A 21,905-nucleotide genomic window follows, 5' to 3' on the forward strand; every position below is an offset into this window, starting at 1 on the left:
CCAAGCCGACTTCAGAAATAAATGGCACAGTCTGACACAGAGTGCTCGATAACGACGAGTAGGCCACCTATTTTGTGATAGTCAGTGCTAGTAATAAGTACGAGGATCCCGCTATACTCAAGAGCAGACAGGATATCCTTTGTGAGGGAAGATAATCTGATAGCTAATAGTTAATCACTCTACTTTGTTGGCGGCGTGCCCTCCCTTCGTAAGACTTGTGCCACTTATTTTTGAAGTCGGCTCGCCACCTACGGGATAGGGACGAATGTGAGATTGGGGGTTTGTGGGGCCCTTAACGACGCCGAACGGTTATGTCAAGCTCGGTAACAGAGGGTCCTGGGGCGCCTTATCCCTTATCTCCACACACCTATACGCGGTATCTTCAGTAATATGACTCAGTACGTCGGCCGGGTTAAGCTTTGTACACATATCATGTCAGGATAAGGGCGTGCGTCCATCTTGAAGCGCACAGACGTAGATCTACAGCTACTACTCGTATATCACAACAGCCGACCGCCTCGTCCCTTTCAAATACTTTCAGACGTAGAGACTTCTTGGGAGACTTCACCGTGATAACCACAATGGTGCAGCTCGCCACGTTCCAGCTTGCATATGTAAGTACCACTTCTTCTCCTCTCGTTCAATCTATTCAAAAAGGGCCCCGTTGGCTTACCTTTTCGATGTGTTGGGCTGCTCGAATAGTGGATCGAACACAACAAAGACGGCGCTCAATATGTCCTCGGCGGCAGCGCCACTCCAGGCATCTCGCTGGACGATCTTGTCTCTCTGTCCACGGACCCTGCGGCAACTGAGCAGGCGCTGGAATTTCGATCCTTGAAAATGAACAATGGTTCACCCCAGGGCACGCTGGCATTGCGCGAGCGGATTGCGAGTCTGTACGATGCCGACAAGGGCATCTCGCCCGAGAATGTCATCACTGCTACGGCCACCACGGGGGCCAACTTGACCGTCTTCCAGAGCCTCTTGCACGCCGGAGACCACGCGATCTGCCAGTATCCAACATACCCACAACTCCTCGGGCTGCCGGAGAGCTTTCCCTGCGATCTCTCCTACTGGAAGCTTGACCCCGAGAATGGATGGCAGCCCAGCATTGCGGAGCTGCGCAAATTGGTCAAACCGTCAACCAAGATGATCATCTTGAACAACCCGAGCAACCCGACAGGATTCCACATCGACGGGACGCTTCAGGAGAAAATTCTGGATGTTGCCCGCGAATACAACATCATCGTGTTTGCAGATGAGATCTTTCGGCCACTGTTCCACAGTCCAGCCGCTGCGACTACTCCGTCCCTGGTAGAACACACATACAGCAGAGTTGTTGTGACGAGCTCAATGAGCAAAGTGTGGGGCATGTCGGGAGTCAGGATCGGATGGATCGTGTCTCGCGACCGCGAGCTTCTGGCTCTAATCTTCAACACGCGTCAGTACACGGTCATGTCGACCAGCCTCATCGACGAAGTCGTTGCCACAGAGGCTTTGAGCCCTCGTTGTCGCCCAATAATTCTGAAAAGACACCTCGAATATGCACAGAAAAACCTGGCCTTGTATGACGCATTTGTCGAGAAGAACAGCGACATGTGCTCCTGGGTCCGACCAGAAGCTGGAGCAATTGGTTTTGTCAGGTTCTCTTCTCCAGACGGAAAAGCGGTGGATGACGTTGAATTCTGTCAGCAGCTCCAGGAGGAAGAAGGAGTGCTTATAAGTCCCGGAAACCTGTGCTTCAGTGCAGAACAGCAGAATGATTTCCGCGGCTATATGCGCATGCACTTCACGCTCACTCCAGATTCTTTGGACAAGGCCCTCGAAAAAGTTGATACCTTCCTTGCCAGAAGACGGAAGGTGTTTGCCGCGACATCCTCGCATCTCTAATGCAGATAATCCTGGTGCATGGGGCTGCAGTGTTTCTCACTCTGGACGTGTGAACCATCCTTGCCAAGTCACTCAGGTCGACCTTTCTTGCCGCAATCGCCATGGCCTCAAGTGAAGAGAAGACAGGCTTTGACTGCAAGAAGGGCAACCTAGGGTTATTGGGATTGCTGCCCAGCGGGTGTGGTGGTGTGTAGTTTCAACCGCTACCTGCTGCAGCGACAATGTTCGGGATATTGTCTCCCTGATGCGATGCACGTACTTCATGTTGGTCGTCACTGACTACCTGGAGCTCTTATGCATCCGCGTCGATGTTGTAGGAAAGTCAGCGCTCCTTGGACACCTCCTAGCCGAATTGAGGTTCTGTGTTGCTTTTCCTGTAATAATTGTACTCAGCCCACAGAACAAGACAAGAAGTGAATAATGCCATTGACCTCATGATTGGGAGCAACTGTACCGGTGGTCTCTGGTGGAAAATCGAATCAGACGATGTCTCGCGTGGCGGATCAAGAAAACCCACAATGATAACAACGCGCTTTCGGATCCCGGCCTGATTTGACTTTACTCTTAATCGCTAAACTTCCTGTGGCTCCAGCACATGGCAGTTCCGGCCAGGTACAATCGATCCAGGTTGTGGAGTAGGTAGAGCACACACGGGACGAGGTGGAGCTCTCTCTATCCTTTGGTTTTCCAAAAATTGCAGAAATTATCTCGATCAACCTTGTACTGCGTAATAGGTGTCCACCTGAAAAGCGTTGCGGGGTGGTCCTGTTCCTGGCTTAATCGTAGATAGTCGAAGCAATTTGCCGAGTGTCAGGACGAAGGGCCGCAAGGCTAGATTCTTTTTCAGGTCAAACCTGACCCCCATCATCAACTGAAAGCGGCAGTCCGCATATCTGCTGTAATTATGTCAAACCGCGGCCCCCTTTCCCGGAATTGACATTCATCCTTTACTCGTACGTGGAAATAGGCTGACGGAGGGAGGATTGGTGGTGTGTTTGTGATGGATTTGGAAGGAGGATACATGCAATGTTAGGCAATATCACCAGGTGCGAAGGTAGCCATGGGAGCCCTGAGCACGCGTCCAACCCCGACCGAACCGGTGGCGACAATAAATCCCTGAAAGGGGGAAATCAACCCAAATCCTGGTGGGTGCCTGGTGCTCTGGCCTCCCACTCGCAGAAAATCTCCGGCCAGACGAGGCGCACATGGCGAGCCGATCTCGCCTGTTTTTGGACCGCCAGCATAAGCCCCGGACGCCCCCCAGCCCCTTGGCGAGCAGGGCCTTTGAGGGCCCCGGGCACCAATCGAGGGCTGTCAATGGCACCATTCGACCTCAAGCCAAAGGGCGAGGCTTGTGCTAGTTGTTTCAGATATGAAGAGGGCCAATTGTTTATAGAAACTGGATCCGTGGTGCACCGAGCACTTGTGCACAACCAGTATGGGTGTTGACATGTCGTTGTCGATGCATCACGAGTGACGAGTAAATAGGAGAGAATCTGATGGAAAAACACGTTACTCGTACCCTCTCCGACCTCGTCAACATGCAACATATCCACATGGGAATCAGACTCATTCTACTTGCAAGCGGCACTCTGATCTCGATATACTCGTGCTCGCACCATCGTGGAAGATGGAGACACGACGCGCAGAGCATCCGCCTCGTACTCGTGTCTGCAAAATCCACGAAATTCTCCGGGGCTTCGGACGAGATCCCGATTCCATCCACGCGATGTACGTACTTTTTGCGAGGCCACGTTCGATGTGGCTTGAACGATGGCGTCCCGGTGGAAATTAGCCGAAGTCAATACCGGCATCCTGAAAGGCTCAAACACCTTGTTGATGTCTTGGTTGCGCCTTGGGATGACGAGTTCTGATTTCTCCATCGTCATATCTGCCCTCTCTACTGTTTCGGTCATTCCGAAAAGAGGAAATGCAGCTGGGATTCGCATCTCCTTCTTTCCGCGAGACATGCCAAGGGAGCTCCTTTGTCCAAGATGGCTTTTGCAGCCACGTTTGGAAATGCTACGGGTCATATCAAATGCATTGTCCACGGCCTCCACCGCCTTCAAAGGTAACCCTATGCCTATACAACCCTGGGCAGCAAACCCAACCAGGCAATATCGATACTCATGTCCTTGCGTCAAAGAAATGTTGCTCCTTTCCTCCCCATGATGCCAGCTTCGTGCAGCTCTGCCAGTTGCCAAGACATGCCTCAGCAAGCCACATCTGGGGCCTTTTGAAACCCGGCATCTCCAGCCGCATGGTAGACCAGAGCAAACTATAGTAGTAACACACCCTCTCACCGACGCAAGGACAAGGCCTGGATGCTCCTTCGCACCAATAGCAGACCTTCGATAATGGAAATCGATATCAACCGCATGGTGAAAACCGCCATGGTGGACGGTGGCTGTCGTGTCAATTTCGGCATCTCTTTAGCACGAAGTAGGTCCATCTGGAGCCAATAACCGAACACGCATTGCGCCATCTAGCCGATTTGAGACTGCGTTCATCTCAATCCATGCCGGAGTCTAGGCGAATTTCCATGGAAAAGGTCTGCAGCCAGCCTTGCAGGGGCCAGGGAAGCTGAGGACCAGGTCCTTTACGTTGGCAAGCTCCTCAGCTTTTGGAGGGGTCATCGGGGTCCACGATAGCCATCGAGCCACGGCATGGCCTGTTCCACCGTGATGTCTGTCTTAATAAAAGATGACGGACGCGACAACGAAAGGACGTCCATCCACCAGACCTCCTCTGCTTCTCCTGCTCAGCAGCCACTGTCGAGATGTCGTCCATCAGAGACACACCAGCGGGCCAGTTCCTGCGTTCGATCGGTTTCAAGTCATGGCTGTACTATCCGGAGGAAGTCACCGGCTTCGAACTGCCCAACTTGCCATTCGTCTCGGAAGAAATCCTGCCTCCCTCAGACGACAATGCCAGCGAAAAAGACATCGAAAAGAGTCTTCCCAGTGTCTCAATCAGACTGGCCACGCCCCCGGATGAAGTCTCCAGTGCCATGTCCCAGAAGGCTCTGAAAGAGCCCATTGTGGTCTCCTTCACCGACGATGACAGTGGAAACCCACGAAACTGGTCTACAGCAAAGAAGACGTGGACTGTTACCCTCATCAATGTCTATACATTTGTTGTCTACTGCACAGCGTCGATTATCACTCCCACTGCTGGTGTCATTGTCGAGAAATTCAATGTCTCGGTTGTTGTTGCCAGTCTTGGTCTATCGATGTACGTTGTCGGATGTAAGAAATGCCCACTCCAACACTTCATTCTTGAGGATTCATTGTTAATGGCTCTTGCAGACGGGACTGGCCCGATGTTCTTCTCCCCACTCAGTGAAGTCCCGAGCATCGGGCGAAACCCTCCGTACCTGTACTCCTTCATGGCATTCTTCCTTGTCTCCATCGGCCTAGCATTCGTCAACAACTTCCCGGGGTTGATCATTCTCCGCTTCCTTCAGGGCTGGTTTGGCAGTCCTTGCCTGGCCAGCGGCGCCGCGTCCATCGAAGACGTCTACGACATGTACAGTGCCCCATATGGCTATATCTGGTGGGTGGCCAGCATGTACTGCGGTCCAGCATTTGGGCCCCTGTTGGCGGGCTACGCCGTCTCGGACAACTGGCGATGGCCCCTCTATGAAGTGGTGATCATGGGTGCTGTGGTCCTCGTCTTCCTCCCTTTCCTTCCCGAGACATCACCCCAAACCATCCTTCTCAACCGGGCCAAGCGCCTCCGCAAGGCCACTGGCAATAACGCCTACAAAGCGCCCTGCGAAGTGAAACCTCTGGCCTTTGGCAAGATGCTTCATGAAGCACTCAACAAGCCTCTGGAGATTACCGTCAAAGACCCGGCCATCCTGTATGCCTGTGTGTACGGCTCGATCGTCTACGCCACCTACTATTCATTCTTTGAGGCATTCCCACTCGTCTATCTCGGCACATACCGCATGTCCTTGGGCGGTATGGGACTTATCTTCACTTCCCTGACCGTCGGGTGTATATGCGGTCTGATAATCTATTTCCTCTATATCACATACTACTTTATCCCACGCGCCCGAGCACACCACAAGGAGAAAGGGGAACCCGTGGCGCAAGAGCAGTGGCTCCTTCCAGGTCTCTTCGGCGTCTGGGGCCCGCCAATCGGCCTACTGCTGTTCGCGTGGACAGCCCGCACGAGCATCCACTGGATTGTGCCCACGCTGGGCATCGGTATCTTCGCATTCTCGACCTTCTTCATCTTCCAGGCCCTCATATGCTACGTGCCACTATCCTACCCGCGGTACGTGGCCAGTCTATTCGCGGCCAACGACTGCGCTCGCTCTCTGCTGGCTGCCTCCTTTGTGCAGTTCTCGCGCCAGATGTACACCAACCTGGGCATCGACAAGGGCGTCACCCTCGTGGCGGGCCTGTCCGTCGTCGGCATTTTCGGCATGTACGGCCTGTACTTTTACGGCGCTAATCTCAGAGCGCGAAGCAAGTTCACTGGGTGATCTTGATTCTTCCTTCTTATTAGTCTTCTTATTCCTCTTCTTCTCCTACAACTTTTCCCCTTGGTTTGGTTCGGCTTCGGTTGGCGGAACAAAAAGAAAACATGTGAGATTACCAGTATCGGGCTTCTGATCTATGTACGGCATGCATGGCGTTGGCGGTATCCAACATCTTCCTTTTCTTTCTTTTTTCTCGATTCTTCTTGAAGGGGGAGAACAGGACCTGTCTGTTAGAAAATTTGTTTTGTTTTCTTCTCAATTCAGCCTTTTTTTTTTTGGCTCTTGGCTTCTTGAAGTGATGGGGGCCATCTGATATACCCCTCTCATATCTATCTGCCTGTCTGCGTGCCTGTCGGTACCCTCGTCTACTTCTGTTATTTGTGGCTGAAGCCGAGAGAGGGACAAGGGCTAGCCAGGAGGGGAAGGGAGAGGAAGAGGGATACTTATTCTGTAATTGGACTTCGTGGGAAAGAAATTGTGTAATGAGACAATGAGAATACGAGGAACTTCAGCATCACTTGTCATTACATTAGTCCTTTTCTTTTCCTATTAAAACATTTGTGGTTCTATCATTGACCATTGATCGACATCGCCGTCATAATCGTCACGGTCATGGGTCTCGTTAAGAAGTCAAGTCCGTCATCGCGATACAACTCGTGCCTCGCTGTGCATGCATCTTCCTGCAATTTTGAAACACCACTGTCCTTTCTTTGTAAGAGGTAATGGACACAACGCAAACAATCAAAACGACTCGACTTCTCCCACAACTCTGGCCGCGGCCCGAACCTCTTCCCCTCCAACACCGATGTCTTCACGTGCCAGGGCGTAATCGTTGCCCCGGCTGTGTCTGAGGCGTGTCATGTGCGGGCGGTGCACTGCATTTTTAGTCCTGTCGAGTTGATGTTCGGGACCTCTCGAGCCCACGACGCTTTGCTTCTGCTCCGCCTCATCTTCCATTTCATGCTTGTCTGGGAGATACAGAGTACTCTCTCCAGAGACATTGTTTCTCTCTTGCCCATCTAACGTTCTATACAAAGTTGAGAAGACAACGAGCATAGTAGCAGAAATGCCCATACGCTCGCAAGCTCACACCATGAAAGACAATCTCTTGGATATAGAGCCACGAAAAAAGTGCGCGGCATACCAGACAGTCTGCCTTGTGGTCGATTATCAGGTGCCCCACCTCGAACGTCCAGAAGTCTACTGCATTGCGAGGACAGGGCACAGAGGATCGAAGGACAGTAGACCATCTTCACACTCGCTCTAGGGCACTAAAATTGGAGTGTAGCGTGCCTCCCGATCTTCCTTACTTTCACGCTGCCCAATGATATCGCTGCCTGGAGACACTCCCGGTGGCCTTCAGCGCGATCAAAGCCGCTCCTGGTCCAACTTCATAGGCACTCAGGGACACAAAAAATGCAGTGTAGAGGTAAACATGAATGGACGACCTCGACCTTGAGGGTAGGCACTCAAGGACACTAGAAATGCAGTGATTTATTCTGTCAGTACACATTTCCCCCTCTCCCCTCTTCTGATTCGATCATCGAGATTCTCAACACGACGTTCCTAGGGAGTAGGGACTCGAAGACACCAAAAGTGCAGTGCACCCACCATCTGGTCACCGGTTTCGAAAGGCCCCCAATCAATTCATGGAGGCTCATAAAAGTTAGACGCTGTTCCGGACACTCGAGGACACTAAAAGTGCAGTGCAAGTTTGCCACCATATCGGGTGATACTGATGAACAAAGACCGGGCAGACTTTGGATCTCGGTCTCATGCAGACTTACGGGGTAACCGTGGCCCAAGGTTTCAATTTTCCTTCTTGTCAGGATCGACCCCGTTGTGCTGGGGTTGCGTATAGATAAAAGTCATGAGAAGGATCATTCTTATACGCTCGAACTCAACTTATCTGCCCAGAAATGAGTACCTCTACCTGATTAACTTCTCCCTGCCTTCATCGTCGGTTCTCGTGGATCTTCTCATGCCTGGTGCAATCATTTTTCCTCGTGAAAGCCTTCCCGCAACGCGCACACTCATATGGCTTTTGACCACTATGCGCTAGTTCATGGTCTCGCAAAATGCCCCTCCGGACAAAGCTCTTGCCGCACAGTCCGCAGCCAAACTTTGCGTGGTTGGGTGTTGCTGGCTTCATTTCCTTGAAGATCTGAGCTTTCATCTCTGTGTCTGGATGGTAGTTACGCATATGATAGTCGAGTTCCTTCTTCTCTGAAAACCCCAGTTCGGCTAAGTCGCAGGCTGCCTCAAGGCATTCATAGGAACGGTTGTGTTTTCTCACATGCTTGTCTCTCGTTTTTCCATCGGAAAAGCCTTCGTCGAAGTTCGGGCAGGTGACTTTTGGGCATCGGAAAAACCCCGAGCCGTAGTATGACTTCAGTCTCTCTTGATCATCTGCGGGCAAGTTTCTGTCCTTAGAGAGCTCTTCCAGCAACTTTCGGAAGCCGTCCATCGTGGTCTTCAGCCTGTCTAAACTGATTTCGTTGCGCTTGTCAACAACCCTGGACCGATGCAGCACAATGTGAGCCCATAGGGACTGAAATTCATCCTCGGCTTTAAACCCATCTTCGGTTCTGTCAAATTCCTCAAGTCGGCGACAGACTTCGGGCTCCAGCTTGGATTTTTGCTGTAATGATTCGGCCTCGGCGTGGCTGCTTTGAAGGCAGTCCCGACACTTCCGTACCATGTTCTCCACTTCATCACAGAGCTCCTGTACCACAGTTTCGTATGCGGGAGATTTCCTGGGGTCGACATGACTGCCTAGCCGGACAAGTATCTGATTGAAGTGGCTCATCCATTTGGCAACTGCATAGTCCGCAAATGCGTAGGAACCATTGCGTACGTTCTCCTCTAAGACATCTCCGTCAAAGCAAGGCAAAGCGAGGTACCCGAGGCACAAGCTCGTAAGCCTGCATTCCACGGCGAAAAGATCAAAATGCTCTGACTCCGCGATATATCTGACGAAAATTAGTTTAGACTAAGAACGAATATAACGGGGGCATCTAAAATTATGCTAGCAAGTGTCGAGGATGCTAATCCTGTTAAGACTTACCTCTTGGCTGTGCTATGCACAAGATTTACACGGTCCCCATCGGCAGCTACCAATGGTCCGCACAGGTCGTGAGCTTCATCTCGGAGGCGACGTCTCTCGAAGGCTACGTTCCGCTTCTCGAGAGATATTGACCTTGCACCCTGAATTTCGTGCCACTTGAGCGGCCGGGCGGCACAAGTCATCCACCCTAGAAACTGTTGCACATCGTCCCATCCACGGTCGGTAAGACGTAGCTTGATACGTTGGATGATGCGATTGTACCTGTCAACATCCCACTGTTAGCACAAATTTAACTTGGCTGTGCAAGTTGTAGGTGTGTGCAGCCAATAGTGAACAGCATATAGCTACGAGCCACAAGCATTGGAATTGTCGATACTTACACTTCTTTCAACTCCTTCGGGAAACACCCAGCATTAGCTTCATCCTCAAAATCTTCAATGTTGGATTGAAGGAAAAGATGTTCCATCACCAATTTGGCGAACAGAAATTGGCCTTTCGAGATCAGCGGGCAAGTCACATGAGCAAGAGTGTATCCATACCTGCTGCATTGTGGCATGTGCGTCTCGCCAACGAAGATGACGCATCGTCTCCAAGTCGAAACCTCTCCTGAATTTTGCCTATCCACACTTGCACAAATGTCCGTATGTCCTGCTTGTTGTCCTCGGGTTTGATCGGAAACTCTTCCGCCGACGATAACAGTTTCCTAATATCAGGCTCATCTTGGCTGACGACGAGGAGACGTAGTTTCGACGGCTCTCTGTCGTCAATCCTTTTGACCAAGGAGGTAAGAAACAACAATATCAATTTTCGTTCCTCTGACCGGCATTCGTCCAAACCATCGAGAATGATGTATTGTCGCTGGCCCTGTTCGGAAACCGTCTCGAACAGGCGCTTTGCGACTTTCTCAAGTGTCAGGACAGGTTCGCCGCTTTGCCGCCGGTATTCTTCAAAATAAGGTAATACCAGATCCGGATACCAATCGATTTGCTGAGCGAGAAGACCTTTCAAGATTGAGACACAAGTGGTGGTATTAACGTCATCATGTCTGCAATAAAAGTACGCTGTTTTGCCTTGCTGTTGGTCTTGTTGGTCCTGCTGGTCCTGTTGGCGCAGTCGTTCTAGGCAAGCTTCAATGATGATCGACGCCAACACTGTTTTCCCTAAACGAATTCAGTAGAGAACTAAGGGGAGCGGCGACTTCCTCACCTGCGCCAGGTATGCCATGCATCCATAGTACCGAAGACTTGGGTATGTCATCCGTGAGCCAGCTAGACACCTTTTCGTTCTGAGTGATCCAAAGTCCGGTATGGGGATAGTCTTCGCGGGCTTTTCGAGCCCTTTCGTGGGAGTCACGAGTACTTCTTCCGGCCGCTAGCCACTCAAGTATTGCGGCCCGTTGCTCGTCTCTACGACTTTCTTCTCGGCGCTTGAGCGACTCGCGTGCGTCATCTAACTTCGCACCCCATTTCTGAATTTCCTTCAGTACCTCTATACGATGTGCTTCATGCTGACGGGCCTGTAGCAGATTGAATTGTGATTCAATCAGACGTCTGTGCTGGCGGAGGTTCCGGAGAATTCCGTCAAATTTTGCATGGAAATCACTCCATGCTGACCGAAAAAGCTTTCGCCAGCCTCAACGAGAGTTAGTTGGGCAGAAAGGCGGGTTCCGCACTATTGCTCACCTGAACGGTTGAGAAAGTGGATTGCCGGCAGGTGAAACTCAAGAATGTCCTTATACATCAAACCGAGCACCTCTTCCATCTCTTTATGCTTTTGAAAAAGTGACGCATACTGCTCAAGCAGAGGTAATGCTTCACCGATTTGCTCGTAGGCATCCAATATCGTATCGAGAGCATTCGCCCAGTTGCTCGATGCTTGTAGGAGGAATTTCAGCGGGCCCCAGACAAAGGCAATGAAATCACTAGTATTGGTGAAGACTTCAATCACATTACCAAACTGCTCCATCGCCTCCAGAAAACGCCGAATTCGGGTTAAGTCGCGCAGTCCCTTCTCTGCTTCCTGACGCTTCTGGATTTCGTTTACTGCCTTTTCAACGTCCTTGAGAGATGTATGCTTGAATTCCTCATAATGCTTTCCGTTCAGGCGATTTCTGAACTTGGTGAGTTCGCGATCGAATATTTCGGACGCAGCCGAGGAGCCGGTTGTTGTAGCATTCATTGCGCAAGGAGGGTATGGGAGACAGATAAATTGACTAAATCGATTGTATTTTCACGACCTGTGACCTTTTCCCGACCAGAATCCCTGATTCTGTTCAGATCAAGCGCTGTGTATCCGTGGGGTCTTCAGGATTCGGAAAACGAGGGCATATACGAACTGCTGCGTCGAGCAAAGGTATTTGCAGCATTAGGTCGTTCTGGCAAGGGCCACGGATTGTTCCAAGGGTCATGTTGAGCATGAAGCACGATCAGGCTGAGGGTCGGCATTGAGCAAGGCGCAGGGAGGCGCGGACGTGGGCGTGGGTGTGGGCGCAGGAAGGCAGACACTGCAGACTGGCGTGCAGGGGAAGGCGTCCACGGTGAGGCTGAGTTGACCAACCCCATGGCTGCATATCGTGTGGCCTTAGAGCCGTGCTGAGGAGTTTCGATGCTGGCATGACTGGCTTCTCCGTTAACTAGACGTGTTAAAACGAACGCAGCAGCAGTCACAGACGTGGATGCTGGATGCCAGCACTGTGGTTGTGGGTTGTGTTCAAGTTACCGACCTCGCCGAGTACCTTCCTGTACATAGAGCGCAGCCAAGGGCCTGTGCAGAATGACATCATTCAAGCGGACGGCCGACTACCTCGATCACCTCGAATATCCCGACGACTGCCATGACCCCTTTTCGTCTCAATCATTCTCCTCACAGCACTCGCAGAGCTTCGATGGCGGCTCGGACCAATATATAAATGTCGGTGCTCGTGATTGGAACCATGTGTGGAACGAGCTGATCGGGGATCCAACCCACGAGTCCGGCATTGGCCATGGTGGCGATGTGGAAGAAGCAGATCCCCATACCAACACCTTCTTTTCTGCCATCGACAATGTGCAGGGCCACATTGAATCGTGGTTCGCAAACGACCTGGGGATAGGTCCATTCGGAGATGCAGATGCGCTGCAAATAGACCTAGGAGATACCGTCGGTCAGCCGCACAATGATTTCAATCGGTGCTATGGCATGGTCAGTGATCGCCTCCTTTACACACGTCCTCTCTCTGAAGCCCCGAGGAGGCTCATTCTGGGAGCCTTCGACTGACAATTTTTCTCGTGCAGATTTACCGTGCAAAAGCTAAGCTTCAAGGGGTTATGTCAGAGGTGTCACGTTGTCTCAGGGAAGACGTGCCTCAGGCTCGGACGCATTTTATCCTGGACATCATTTGTGCGGACGAGCAGCTTTATGTCTGCATTCCAGGTGGTATGCGTATTGCAACTCTCAACGTCCACTTGACCGAAGCATTGATGGAGCACGTCAAAGTCCAAAAGATCCGGCTTGAAGCCCTAGTCCACCGCAGGACGATATTCGAGTAAGTCTTTCTGTTGACGTGGCTGTACCTATCACATTAGCCGAGTGTAGCAAATACATGAGACAGGACTGACTCATTCAGCGATATTGGGGCTGCCACAAAAGCCAATGAGGCGGTCACGACCATCAACATCAACGTCTATGGGACTGAAGAATCTCAACGCGACATTGGCCACGACCTCTCTGTCAAAAAAGTATGGCTCCAACGACCTGATTGGGTGAGCCCAACTTCGACATATGACAATCCGCACGTCTTGAGATTGGGAACAACTCAGTCAGAGAGCGAGGTAGAGATACCTTGTCAAATTGAGCAGTCCTCTAGAACGTCGGGCTTCCAAGAATCGGTTGAGGAAATGTACTCGATGCTGCAGCGCGATTCGCATCTTCAGGGTTTAGCTGGGGATGCTCGCCTCGGCACAGAACTTCTTCAGCACCAGAAGAAGGCCCTGGACTTCATGATACAACGAGAGACAGGCCCTATCCCGGAGCGATTTCAGTTGTGGGAGGCCACCACGGTAGAGTCGGAGCCCTGCTACCGTCACAAAATCGCAGGCATCAAATCTCGGGTGGTTCCAGCCGAGACTGGCGGCGGTATTTTGGCAGATGAAATGGGCATGGGGAAAACCTACTCGATGTTGGCTTTGATTGTCCGGACACTGGATGAGGCAACAAAGTGGTCCGGTGATCCGGATGCGCACATTGCGGAGGAAATCCTCCCTACCAAAATCCTTTCGAGGGCAACATTGGTCGTTGTGCCGTCTCCGATACTGCTGGCAACTTGGGAAAACGAGTTCATAAAACGCGTCAACTTGCCATTAAAGTTACTGAAATATCACGGCAGTGGGCGAACCAAGGATCCTACAGTCATGGCCGACAATGACATTGTCTTGACCACTTACCATACATTGATCGCAGACAAGCACAGATCGAATCCCGCCACCGAGGTCGCTTGGTATCGTATCATCCTGGATGAGGCACACTTCATACGGAGAAATTCCACTTTTCTACACAAGGGCGTTGCTGAACTTGACGCAAAGTTCCGCTGGTGTCTGACGGGCACGCCTATACAGAACACCCTAGATGATATTGGCTCACTGTTCGCCTTCCTCAAGATATTCCCGTTTGACAGATTGGGAATCTTTCGCAGATACATCACAGTTCCGTTCAACGAAGGGGGAAACAGGCGCCTGGACGGCCAACAGAATCTTGCACACCTATTCGACTCACTCTGTATCCGACGTACGAAAGAGCATCTCAACCTGGCTGTTCCTGTTGAGAGGACACGTCCAATTCAGTTGTCGCCTGAGGAGCGGGCGCAGTACCAAAAGACAAAAGAGGACATGAAACGAACTTTGCAGCAACTTGTGGGAGCATCTGAGACCCAGAGTAGATTTAGCATGTTTCAAGCCCAACTGCAGCTGCGCCTGCTCTGCAACCATGGTACTTTCCAGCATCAGTTCCATTGGGCCAAAAGCAGGAACACCCGGGATGCTCGAGAAGATGCGGTAAACTCTGCTGGCACCGATGGCGAAATCAAGTGTTCGGCGTGCGGACAGACAGTGCACACTGTTCTCTCGACTCGGCCCTCCGGCTTGTCCACTATTTGCACACACGTCCTGTGCGCAGAGTGCAAAGAAGGCACAGGCGACAGCTGTCCCATGTGCGAGGCCACTTTCAAACCTCTTCGACATCAGCGGCACACGGCAGGAGCGATCTCCCAGTCCCGTTTGCACGAAGGCGACCTCCGCTCCGAAGGCCGCTCCTCGAAAATGGTGGCCCTGGTCGAGGATCTCCGGAGCGCCGCAGCCGATGGTGATAAGAGCATCGTCTTCTCGTGCTGGACGACGACGCTAGACTTGATCGGCAAGCACCTGTACTACTCGGGCGTCACATTCGAGCGGATCGACGGCGAGCACTCGGTCGAGCACCGGCAGAGCGTGCTCGCTCGGTTCGAGACCGACCCGCACATTCCCGTGCTGATCATGACTACCGGCGTGGGCGCCTTCGGCCTGAGCATCATCGCCGCAAGCCGCGTCTTCCTGGTCGAGCCGCAGTGGAACCCCAGCGTCGAGGCCCAGGCGATTGGCCGCGCCATACGCATTGGCCAGGAAAAGGCGGTGCAGGTGACTCGCTACGTCGTCGAGAATTCAGTGGAAGAAAGCATCCTGAAGCTGCAGCAGCGCAAGCGGGGCATCGCAAAGATGACCACCAAGGATGTGGAGATGGCTGACACGTACATCAAGCCCGAGCACGAGGCGTTCTATTGATTCCCGGACGCAAAGTGAGGAGGAGAAGAAGAAGAAGAAGAAGACGCAGAAGCCACGATATATATGCAAATGAAGTATACGCAAATGAAGTATATGCAAATGAAATATATGATCGAAATGTATGTGAACGCCTAACTGGAGGCAGTGGACTAATCGATCATGTAGAAGAATCGGTGTTATATATAATACCCCCTCTCTTGTCTCGCGCTTCCAATGCCCGGGGTTGTCTGTCACGCTCAAATGTCCACTATATACGCGCACGAGGCTGATACCAGGCTCTCAAACCCCCGAAATCTATACATGAAGGGAATGCCAGACACTCGCATCCTAAGCCCGCCATGTGCGACTATTGAAGAGCCTGTTCTCTTTTCAACCCCGTGCTCTAGGCTTGTGAGCCCAATCCCTCCATGTGCGCGGAGGCTTTGTACGACGTTCCCTATGACCAGCTCCAAGTTCCATTCATTTGTGCAAAAGAAGGGGGTGGGAGGACCCAAAAGGCAGGGCAGTATTCTCTATATTCTCAACCATGAACCATTCCAAAAAAAAAAAAGAATAAAACCAAGGCAGCTGGGGCTCGAAGGGCGAGCATGTACGGAGTACCGGAACCGACACAAAGATAACATAGAAGCTGGGACATCGAGAGAGTTTAACTCGACGAAAGGCATTCATCCCTCTCCGAGCGTGGAGGGCAAGAAAGACATCCTCAAAGTGGACGGGTGAAAAAGATTTGTCTCGGGAGCAGACGCAGACGCCGGCATCGCCTCTCCGGAAAGGAATGCTCACGCGACCCTTGACCTGATTGTAAGCCCAGCAGAAGCAAAGGCAGTTAGGGCGTTGATTCGACACCCAATCACCTGTATCCATCTCCCTTGCAGCCTGCAGGCAGGTGGTTCTGGGTCTCTCAACATGACTTGTGGTGGTGGCCAAGGTGGCAGGTGGCTCCAGTACCGGCTGTCGCAGGTGGCAGGTCTCAGTTGTCATTACACTGTCACAACGACGGGGTTTTGGAGGTTGAGGCTGCAGGTGGTTTGAGGATGTGGCAACCTTTTACGGCCGACGGTCGGGGAATGACGAAGCACCATGACCCCATGGGTCGACCACAGTCGCCATAAGGAGGGGAAAAGTCCCTCCTTACAGTCGGTCAGCCTTGGTTATTATTGCTGGAGCGGATGCAACGTAATACTATTTCGATTTCCAACGGCGACTACCTCGTACTGCGTAAGGTTCGTGTGTCCACTTCCGTTGTAATCCGTCCAGCCGGTCACTTGCGACAGCCGATATCGAGAACCCCGACTGCCGAAGCCTGGTGCTTAGAAGGAAAATCTTGCTCCTTCTTGGGGCTCTGCTCCTTGGGTTCGCCCATCACACGCAAGGAAGGAGACCGGATGATGTGGTGGAGTTCAGGCGGTGTTCTATTTCACCCTCTTTTCTTTTTGACACACCAGGCCCCATGTGTGCTCACTCAGCCATAAGCATCTTTGGTTCTGTGAACCATTTGGGGAGACAAATTCGAATGCCAACCGGACTCTGAGGATTTCCAAGACAATCACGAACAGCCAATTCTTTTCTGTAGGTTTCTGTCCTTCAGAGGCACCTCGAAGGTGGAGGTCTGTAAGGTTTTGGCCTTGTGGAGATATTTTGTGTCGACTTCTTCAAGCGACTCGCCACGCAAGCTCACTCTACATCTTACTTGTCCAAGAAGACCGAGCTCAAGTACTATCGTAACCATCTTGGAGGATGGGGCTGCAACTGTGGACTTCTGGTACGCTCCGGCAGGACAACAGTAAGGTAAGAGGGTCGTTTTGCTCGGTCGCTTCGCTCTATGGTCGGCTTTATGCCGTTTTGGGTCTCTCTAGGATGCCATCACCTTGCTCGGGAGAGTGTAAATGAAGCTGCTGTTACGCAAGCAATTGCTCCTTGCCGACATTTCCCATCGCCCTGCATAGAAATTGGTGTTTCATTTCTCTGGGATGCAGCTTGTTGCTTTGGGCCCGGGAGTGCGGAGCCATATCCGAACCATACATCATGTCGAGACAAACAATCGTTGTACGTGGAGCCAGTGAATGGACCGGCCGGTTTCTCTGAATTGGGTCCACCAGCAGACCGACTTGCAAGTTTCCTGGCGAGGGCGGTCAATGATCTAGAATTGGTCTCGATTGCCGTCTTTTCATGTATCACGTCGGCTTGCGAAAACACCTTTGGTGGGGATATCGTGTCATTGCAACCGATCGCATTTGTTATCCTTGATGGGCGTGAGCCCGACGGCGTGGACTCCTGCTCGTTTGAGGCCAAGATTTACAATTCTGACTTAACGCCAAGGCACAGCCTCCAAGGAATCGAACGCTTTCGTATAATGCTTCAACCATCCGGCGATCCGATCATGGGACCAGGCGAAAGTCGAACCATGGTGCGTAGGGTGAGGTAAGTTGCAGTTTATGCTACGGTACTCGGTGCGTGGTCCGGGAGTCGGCCAGTCCCCGGGTAGGATGCCAACAGCTGTGCAGCCCGACAATCGAGGTATTTTAGTGGCAAAGTCGCTTTTCGGTGCGGTAGCCGGCCATTGACGTGATTCGCCCAGAGCGCAAGGCTCGGGTATCGACTCATGGCCTGTGTCGTAATTGTATTGTAAATGACAGTATCCTTGTCATATATCCCTTCCGATTGTCGACTAGGGAGCTCGAGGATGAGCGGGCACCCGAAGCCTTGCAGGTTGAAGGGACCGTGGCCGCACAAGGAGGGGCGAGCCTAGCAAAGTGATATTCCGAGCGCTTGGGATGCCGATGTGTGGTTCCCACAAATACTGGCAGATTCGTTGTCTGCTTTCGAAAAGCACAAATTTTTCTTCTTCCGCTGGTAAGCCTTCGAAGACCCATTTCTCAAGTCGTCGATTTCTCCTCACACCATCTGCTTGCTTGCTTCATTTCAGCAATGTCTTCCATGAACGATGATACTACCTTCTCGAGCGGAGCCAAAGAGGAGGACCGTTCAACGCAGGTTGACCTCGCAGACAAGCAACAGAAACAAACAACGGTCGTGAGACGACTGAAACAACACCTGACAAGCCATGTTGAAGTCAACATCCTCGCCGAGACCGAACTCCTGATCCTCACCTTCTGTACGGGAATGCAAGACGCAACGACCTTCCCAGACTATCATTGCTTTGCTTCGAACCAGACGGGGAACACGGTCATGCTCGCGATGGCTATTATCCTCCCCAACTTGACCGGCGAATTGTTCATTCCGGAAAACATTGGGGTTGCTTTGGGTTTCTTTCTGGCCGCAGGCTGGATAACAGGTCAACTCGGTCACATTGTTGGGCCCCGATCTCGTCTTTGGATCGTGTTTTGCAACTTGATACAGAGTATGCTTGTCTTCATGGCAGCTGCGATTCAATACGCCTATGGTATTGAACTGAAAGGCGCAAAAACCATGGTGGTCATCGGCTTGCTGGCCTTCGCGGCAGGCAGTCAAGTCGTCCTATCAAGAGCCTTGGCAATCACTGAAATCAGCACAGCAATGGCGACGGCGGCATGGGTTGATCTGTTGATTGACCCTCGTCTGTTTGCGGCAAAGAACCGCCCTCGGAACCGTCGAGTGAGCTTTCTTGCGGCCCTTGTGGCCGGGGCTTTCTTTGGCGCAGGTATATACAAGGGCATAGGCCCGGCAACCTCGGTCTTGTTTTCAGCAATCGGCAAACTTATAGTGACCCTCATGTTCTTACTCAACAAAGCAGAGAAGGCACCGGAGCCCAGAAGCAATGTGTGAAGGTTATCATACGTCAAGTTGTCTTGGCTTGGTTTTGAGTTGGCGGCGTGGCCAAATTCGCATTTTGACATTATTGTTAGCGGAGGCGCAGGTTGATTTTGCCGGTTTGAAGAGCAAGCCGGTGTCGACGGTGGTGATATTACGGCGGAGAAAATGCTGGCTAAAAGTATTCATCGTCTAGATCTTGCGAAAATCCATATGTTTCTAACGTTTCGGGCCATCCCATCCAAGGATTAAAGGCGAGACGCATGCCGTCCAGCCACTGGCTCTGATCTTCTTGGGCGTAATTTGTTGGTTCATTGCTTCCGCTTTCAAAGGTTCCATCAGCCTGTTTGGCCTGTGCCGATTGGGTGGCTCCAGGGACACTCTGAGAGCGGAGGATTTGAGGGTTGGGTTTGACATTCATAGTATTCCTTAGCTGACGCTGGCGTTGCGGTCTTAAGGAGGCAGCCGAATTGCCGTTGGAATTGATGTCCCGAGGTGGTGCAGGACTGGTCACTTCATTGCTGTCGTCCACAAAATCTGCTCGGCCTATCAGACTATGGATTGCCAGGCGCTGTCTGGTCCTAGCTTCATCTGCAAGTCTTGATAAATGGTCCTCCAGTACTTCTTCGGGCTGAGGGAGTTGTATGCCGACGTTGGTATTCTGAGACGAATGGCGCGCAATGAGCATCTCGAGTTCTTTCTTCATCGGCTCGACTACAGGAGAGGCACCAAAGAATCTGTTCATGATAGACTGACAAAAGCGAGCCTTTTCCAGAGCCGCAGGCATACTCAGACTTTGGGTGACAACATCTGTTTGAGCACTAAAGAGGATGATTCGAGCGCTATGGTACGCGCAAATTGCAGTGTCAAAGTCGATTGTCAGGACCTTACATTGCTCAGAGAATGCTGCAAAGATCTGGACAATTGACAATGCGTGGTTCAAACAAAGTGCGCGCCTGCGGAGGATGTCTTCACGATTGATGCCTTCTAAGGCCGAGGGAGGAGCGGCCTCTCTATACCCTGTCAAAAAGATTCGGTACAGATCAGTATATGCCTGGTGCCAACACTCGTGCACCATGAGAATTCTGGCCGGTCTTTCACAGTAGGAGAATATTTTGGCATTGTATCGATCAGAGTCGGCAAGGCTTCGGTACAGATGCTGCAATTCGTCTTCAAATCGCCGAACCGTATGCATGAGCTCCTCAGGTGGAACCACCGAGGACGCAAGCCGGCGCGTCAGTCTGGATCGGTCAATGTGAAATCATGATTTCAACAGCTTACAACGTACCTCATGATGTCTGTTCTTATGGCCGCAAGCCTTATACATGCAGCATAGGTGCCAATGCGCTCGGGCCTGTCGAAAGAGGTTGCCCTTAATGGGGCTGTTTCCACTGGTGCATCTTGCTCGAATGCCGTTTCAGGACACGGGAGTTGGAGGAAGACATTCTCTGGCGGGCACGTCTCGAATTCTCGCAGGCCCACGGAGAAGTTGCCATCGAGGGCGAAACACGACCACATCAATCGGCGACGAACCTCTTGGGCCAAGAAACGCAATTCAGGGCGTTCGTAGTTCAGTCGCAGCGCAACGGCAGATCGGCCAGCCAGTGCAGCAAGCATAAAAGCCCTCGAGAAGTGGCCCACTTCCACCCTGTATCGCACGACCAAGATGAGAGCCTGCAGTCGAGAAGTGGAAGGACTTTCCAAATTTTGCAAGAGGAAGTCTTCGGCTTTCTGGGCCCACTGTGCACTCAACTCCTGAGCGTACGGCTCAATCTTGAGACGTTGGGTTGTTACTGCACAGATCGCTAATGTCAAACAGTCTTCAATCGTCCCTTCGTGGCATCTCTGCATTACCGATCGTTTGTGCAAGAATGCATACCAGGGCAGCGCGTATATGTGCTGGAAATAGGCTTCGATTAAAGAAATGATTTCGTGGCGATCTGGCAAAGCGCCTTCGTTGGACGGAGGAGTTTGGTCAGTTCCGTTAGCCGGCTGGTCTGATTGAGATGGGAATTGAAGTTGATTCTCAGGGCGCTGCGACACAGCAGGCGATGGCAAGCTCGAAGTCTGCGGCGTCCGATGCGGCCTCTTGAGGACAGGATAGACGCATGGTCGATTCCTTCGAAGACAGTTGGAACACGCAGGAGACTCTCCGCCACATCGGATTTTCTGAGAACGACATTCTGTGCAGGCGCGAATCCCGCGTCTTCGCTCCAGCTGAACGAGTGATTGGTCGCCCGATGGCGAATCGCCCGAAACACCAGCCTCTCTCGGTTGAAACGAACAGTCAAACCTCAAGCGTTCACAGTTGCGACAACAGTTAGGACGTCCGTCGCAACGTACCTGCCGCACAAGTTCAGTCGCTGGCTAGAACCCACACTGCTTCGAGCGAGCCGATCTCCGCTTACCTTCCGAGCACGACATTGCATACAAGTGGTCTTGGACTTCCTCGAAGTCGGCGTCATTTCATCCATCTTGTGTCGCACTCGTCTCAGCAGAAATTGTTGTCGGCGAATCAGACAACATCATGCGAGACTATAGATTTAATCGAAAAAAATGGACCAGAGTGTGATATTTCGGTCAGATGGGCCACAACGCTTTTTGTTGAACAAAGGTCGCGAAGGCGTGATTGGAAGACCCGATTCTCGAGAAGTTTGAACCCACAGCAGCTTCTGTAGATATGGTTTTCCGTAGACACGGCAGAGCATATTTGTGTGAAGCGCACTTTACATCTGATCGCTTCCATGCTTCCTCTCGCTGTACCGAGTAGATACTCTAACATTGATTTCGTACCTCATAAAAGATGTCGTTATTTCTGAGTTCTCTATGTGGTATTTCCTGTCTCAGAACTCAAGCGCAAAACACTATCTGCCACCGACATCCTCTCAATGATCAACCTGTGCATGCATAAGAGCAT

The 21,905-nt window shown here is 51.8% G+C and overlaps 6 protein-coding genes across 6 annotated transcripts; 4 read left to right on the forward strand and 2 right to left on the reverse strand.

Moving 5' to 3' along the window:
• Positions 1-581: 581 nt before the first annotated feature.
• Positions 582-1,890, forward strand: Z520_07031 (uncharacterized protein; the record flags this gene model as incomplete). Its single annotated transcript, XM_016777530.1, has 2 exons — positions 582-614; positions 703-1,890. The coding sequence occupies 2 exons, from the start codon at positions 582-584 to the stop codon at positions 1,888-1,890; spliced, it is 1,221 nt and encodes a 406-aa protein (XP_016631040.1).
• Positions 1,891-4,669: 2,779 nt separating this feature from the next.
• On the forward strand, positions 4,670-6,385 carry Z520_07032 (uncharacterized protein; the record flags this gene model as incomplete). Its single annotated transcript, XM_016777531.1, has 2 exons — positions 4,670-5,138; positions 5,199-6,385. 2 exons carry the CDS (start codon positions 4,670-4,672, stop codon positions 6,383-6,385), a joined length of 1,656 nt encoding a protein of 551 aa, XP_016631041.1.
• A 1,951-nt stretch (positions 6,386-8,336) lies between these two features.
• On the reverse strand, positions 8,337-11,627 carry Z520_07033 (uncharacterized protein; the record flags this gene model as incomplete). The annotated part of the gene is made up of 6 exons (XM_016777532.1): positions 8,337-9,354; positions 9,450-9,710; positions 9,830-9,941; positions 9,989-10,609; positions 10,656-11,081; positions 11,132-11,627. The coding sequence occupies 6 exons, from the start codon at positions 11,625-11,627 to the stop codon at positions 8,337-8,339; spliced, it is 2,934 nt and encodes a 977-aa protein (XP_016631042.1).
• Positions 11,628-12,221: 594 nt separating this feature from the next.
• Positions 12,222-15,238, forward strand: Z520_07034 (uncharacterized protein; the record flags this gene model as incomplete). Its single annotated transcript, XM_016777533.1, has 3 exons — positions 12,222-12,629; positions 12,722-12,972; positions 13,054-15,238. The coding sequence occupies 3 exons, from the start codon at positions 12,222-12,224 to the stop codon at positions 15,236-15,238; spliced, it is 2,844 nt and encodes a 947-aa protein (XP_016631043.1).
• Positions 15,239-18,166: 2,928 nt separating this feature from the next.
• Z520_07035 (uncharacterized protein) lies at positions 18,167-19,003 on the forward strand (the record flags this gene model as incomplete). The annotated part of the gene is made up of 1 exon (XM_016777534.1): positions 18,167-19,003. One exon carries the CDS (start codon positions 18,167-18,169, stop codon positions 19,001-19,003), a length of 837 nt encoding a protein of 278 aa, XP_016631044.1.
• A 160-nt stretch (positions 19,004-19,163) lies between these two features.
• Z520_07036 (uncharacterized protein) lies at positions 19,164-20,839 on the reverse strand (the record flags this gene model as incomplete). The annotated part of the gene is made up of 2 exons (XM_016777535.1): positions 19,164-20,229; positions 20,277-20,839. The coding sequence occupies 2 exons, from the start codon at positions 20,837-20,839 to the stop codon at positions 19,164-19,166; spliced, it is 1,629 nt and encodes a 542-aa protein (XP_016631045.1).
• Positions 20,840-21,905: the final 1,066 nt, after the last annotated feature.

The sequence above is a fragment of the Fonsecaea multimorphosa genome (assembly GCF_000836435.1).
Source record: "Fonsecaea multimorphosa CBS 102226 unplaced genomic scaffold supercont1.14, whole genome shotgun sequence".
NCBI classification, from domain to species: Eukaryota; Fungi; Ascomycota; class Eurotiomycetes; order Chaetothyriales; family Herpotrichiellaceae; genus Fonsecaea; species Fonsecaea multimorphosa.